General features: G+C 43.2%; 1 protein-coding gene and 1 pseudogene across 1 annotated transcript; both read right to left on the bottom strand.

The window, feature by feature from the left end:
* Window positions 1-570: 570 nt before the first annotated feature.
* On the bottom strand, window positions 571-877 carry LOC114631357 (40S ribosomal protein S27-like). The gene has a single exon (XM_028779667.1). It carries the CDS (start codon window positions 875-877, stop codon window positions 623-625), a length of 255 nt encoding a protein of 84 aa, XP_028635500.1. The 3' UTR covers window positions 571-622.
* A 2,621-nt stretch (window positions 878-3,498) lies between these two features.
* LOC114631356 overlaps window positions 3,499-4,240 on the bottom strand; it is a 2,578-nt pseudogene continuing 1,836 nt past the window's right edge.

Genomic DNA, 4,240 nt, shown 5'->3' with positions numbered 1-4,240 from the left:
GCCTTCCTGCGGAATAGGGGTGATGAAAAATTTCTTAAAGGGGTGTGGAGGGGTAGGAAAATTAGAAAAATTGGTTAGACTTAAGGAAGCTAGCTTTAGGGCTGGAGAGATGGCTCAGCCGTTAAAGGCTAGGCTCACAACCAAAAATATAAGAAAGCTAGCTAAAGCTTTCTCTCTATGCTTAGAAGGCTCAGGGCTTAACTGAAATTTTGACTGAATCTGTCTGAAAGGTTGGATGAATGAGGTCATCTGGAATCAGCAGCCATTCCTGAAGCTGTTCTGGAAGCAAGTCTCTGGACAGCATCAGGAAGCAGGAGCTTGGACATGCAGGTCATTTCAGCATCCACATGGATGAATCTTGTCAGAGCTGTAAATTCTGCAATATATGAATTTCACAACCAAAATTTTAGTATCATTAAGCTATTGGTATGGATTGTACAAGATGCACAGATCAGTTAAGGATGATTTTGCTCCTTATTTGAGCAGGTGAAAGACAACTATCTTTTTATGAGTTAATTTGATCAATAATCATAACAAATCTTCATGCCATATGAAGGATGGCACAATAAAATCCAAAATGTGTTTATTGGGGAGGTTCCCACTCATCTTCAATCAGGGGCTTTCAGTGCTGCTTCCTCCTGAAGGGGCATTCTTCTGTCAGCCTTGCTTTTCCACCTGTAGGCTGACAGAGGACAACGGAGCAGTCAACACACAAAACTACCGTTTGTGCGTGGCTAAAGACCGTGGTGATTTTATAGCATTCTGGGCATTTCACATCCATAAAGTAGGAATTGGGGATCTGCACCAGGTGCTTTTTCTTGTGTTTCCTCTTCTCCTCCTTTGGAGAGGGATGAAGGAGATCCTTTGTGAGAGGCATGTTCTCGTAGGGAGGTCATCACCTCCAGAAAAGCAGCACAAAAAATCTTAAAGATTCCACAATCAATAAGATTTATTGTCTTATTTTAGTTGAAGTTTTGGCTAGAGACATTTTCATGTCTAAGCCAGTTATAGGCTATTTCCATGTCGAGGAATCAACAGATTAAGTGACCTGTCCTATTTGATTTTCTCACATTTTTCTTTTCTGTAGCCAAGAACTTCAGGGTGTCTTCTCCTGTCATATCTGATCCATGCCGCTTTGGAAGGAGTCCAAAGCCTCTTCTTTCCAGTTAATACAAATACAGAGTCTGTCTCCCCAAATAGTATGTCCTTGGTCCAGTAACCTGAAATCATCAAAGGTATAGATTGATTTAATTGAGTAGCTTGACCTCTCTCCCAGAGGAATTTTAATATAACCACCAAACTCATAATCACACACATTTTGATAATTAAAACAATTGAATGCAATTAAGACAATCTAAAGAAATATCTGTTGAGATAGTGCTCCCCTACTATCTCCTGTCCCAACCTACATGAGGTCAAGGCCTAAGTTATTTATCTGTATACTTAAATTCTCTCTTCTATGGTGATTAATATCTCTGTGGGTATATATGTCACCTTTCTCTTTATATAACTTGAATTAACGTAAGTTTCTGTTATCTGTATGAGATAAGGTTTTCTACTTATCCCCTGCTCTTGACCTACATGTACTGTCACTTGAGCTTTTGATATTATTCATTCAGATTGGTGTGACGTGGAATATCAGGATGGTTTTGATTTGCATTTTTCTGATTACTAAGGACTTTGAATATTTCTTTAAGTGCTTCTTGGCCATTCTTCTGTTGTGAATTCTCTGTTTAACTCTATACTTCATTTTAAATTTGGGTTATTTGGGTTTTTGGAAGTTGATTTCTTGGGTTCTTTATATATTTTGGATATTAGTCCTCTGTTGGATGTAGGGTTAATGAAGATATTTTCCCTATCTGTAGGTTGCTGATTTGTCCTATTGATGGTGTCCTCTGCCTTACAGAAGCTTTTTAATTTTGTGAGGTCCCATTTATCAATTGTTGAGCTTAGAGCATGAGCCATTGGTGTTCTGTTCAGGAGATTTCCCCCTGTGTCGATGAGGCTCTTTCTCACTTTTTCTTCTATTAAGATTCAGTCTATCTGGTTTTATGTTTAGGTCCTCGATTCTGTTGGACTTAAGCTTTGTGCAAGATGATAAATATGGATCTACTTTTATTCTCCTACATACAAACCACCAGTTAGACCAACACCATTTATTGAAGATACTTTCTGTTTTCCACTTTGTTTTTGGCTTCTTTGTCAAAGATCAAGAAGCATCCATAGGTGTATGGGTTTACTTCTGGGTCTTTGATTTTTTTCTTTAGTCTTTCTGTGACTTTCAATAACGAATTCTAGAAATAGGCTGGTGCAGCCTTTGGAAGATTGTGGCTAGCTTCAGAATACTTGTCATCTTAGGCAGATACACCTGTCATATTGTCCAAAGCACAGGCCCAGGAAGGCAAGTGATGGAAGGTGGGAGAATGGGAGTGAGTAAAGATAGAGGGAAGGGAAGCGGAGAAAGAAGGGAGGGAGAGTGGGGTGGTCCATGAATTACTGGTGATCCTCTTTCGCCTGGCTTGGTCTGTTGTGCCAGGGAAATGTTTTGGTCCCCCCAAAACAGACAGGAGCAGATCTGATGCAACTCACAGCAGGGTCTTTATTATATTTGAGCTAACTTGGGCCCCTCCAATGCATTACCATCACACAGGATGGTTTTGGATGTGGGGGAGCCCCAAATGTTTATTGGAGTAAGGCTTTATAGCAAGCAAGCAAGCAAGCAAGCAAGCAAGCAAGCAAGCAAGCAGGGAGTCCGTGTGAAGACATTTAGATGGAAAGCTACTGTGGCCTTTAACATAATTGGCTGGTGCTGGAAGTCATATCATAAACTTAATTTGTGCTCCTCTCTGCATTTGTGGTAGTTAGTCAGGGGGTGGGCTTATAACCTGGGGGTGCAGTTTGTTGGGGAAATAACCTGGAAACACTGGTCTTGTTGGGGATTACCCTAAAGACTGGAGCTAGGGTCAGGTTTTGTTGGGGGGCAACTTGGAAACTAATGCTAGGTACCAGCCTGTTAGCTTATTTGAGTTCAAACTTAGGTCAGGTTCTCTAAAATGGAGTCTGAACTTAAAGGATTTGGCATCTCAGGTCTCCTTGGTTTTCTTCCTCTTTCTGCCTTGCCCAGTGTCCCAGCCATCAGCTGGAATGTCAGGTGGTTGATGATAAGGACAAGCAGGTAGGGACAGGCATCAGGGTAGACCCAGGCAGGAGGCTGTTATCAGGAAGAACAGAAAACATACTTTGTGAAGCAGCTGAGGATGGTCCTTGCTGAGGCTCTGTTACAGCCAGCTTCCAGCTCTACAGCCAGAGTCCTCCCCAAGTCTGGCATCGGGCCTGACTGCTGCCATGAATCTCCAGGAAGTCCAAGAGATTCCCATAGGGGAATCGCCCTGTCTTTCACCTGGCCAGAAACAACGTGAATGGTGGGGAGTAGCTGAGGAATAGGAGGTTCTCTGCTGGATCCACAGAAAGTATGTGCTGCAGACACTCAGGACACTTTTACTGCAGGATTTCGACAAAGGCATTGAATTCTCTGATATTCTTTTCATGCATAGCCAGCTTCTCTGGTAAGGAGTCCAAGGCTTCTGTCATAGACTGAGCTCCAATATCTATGGAGAGGCTGCTCACCTGAGGGGCATTCTGAAATTCACAGTAAAAGGTCCCCACATCCATTGGAAGAATGTTGTCTTTAGAAAAAGCTGGTTTAAAGTCAATCATAACAAAGTCATCATGTGTGTTGCCACTGCTGTCCCCGCTGGAGCAGTGCTCCATCTGAGTGCAGGCTGCCATGGAGGGGAAATGTGGTCTCTGGGGAGTATGGGGGATTCACCATAGGATCAGCATCCTCTAGCCACAAATTCTTGGGAGCAAACATGGCAAAAGGAATGTTCAAACTTGTCAGGGTCACCTGATTGATGGGTTTGTTGACAAATGACTTTCACTTTTCAGACAAAGATAGTTTCCAAGATGTCATGGGGTGAGGCCCGTCTTTCACTGCTGTTAAATACAGTCTCAGGGTGCTCACTGCTAGAGGGTATGGCAGCACAGTGGGTCCCATAAGAAGGCGTGTGCATCACCAGTCTCTCCTGATCAGCCTGAGCATCAATAGCAGGGTAGTTAGGAGCAAGAGGTACCCCACCTCCCTTCCCAGGAACCATCAGCTGGGAGGGAGGGGATGTGAAAAAAATGTGCTGCACCCTTCCTGAGAGTCTCCCGCTGATGGGCACGTGATCCACCCTTC

Source organism: Grammomys surdaster, unplaced genomic scaffold (assembly GCF_004785775.1).
Source record: "Grammomys surdaster isolate TR1022 unplaced genomic scaffold, NIH_TR_1.0 358, whole genome shotgun sequence".
In the NCBI taxonomy this organism is placed as follows: domain Eukaryota; kingdom Metazoa; phylum Chordata; class Mammalia; order Rodentia; family Muridae; genus Grammomys; species Grammomys surdaster.
This window is presented reverse-complemented; position numbering and strand designations above follow the sequence as displayed.

Coding starts and splice junctions, on each gene's coding strand:
- LOC114631357 (XM_028779667.1), bottom strand. CDS start 877: ATGCCTCTCACAAAGGATCTCCTTCATCCCTCTCCAAAGGAGGAGAAG.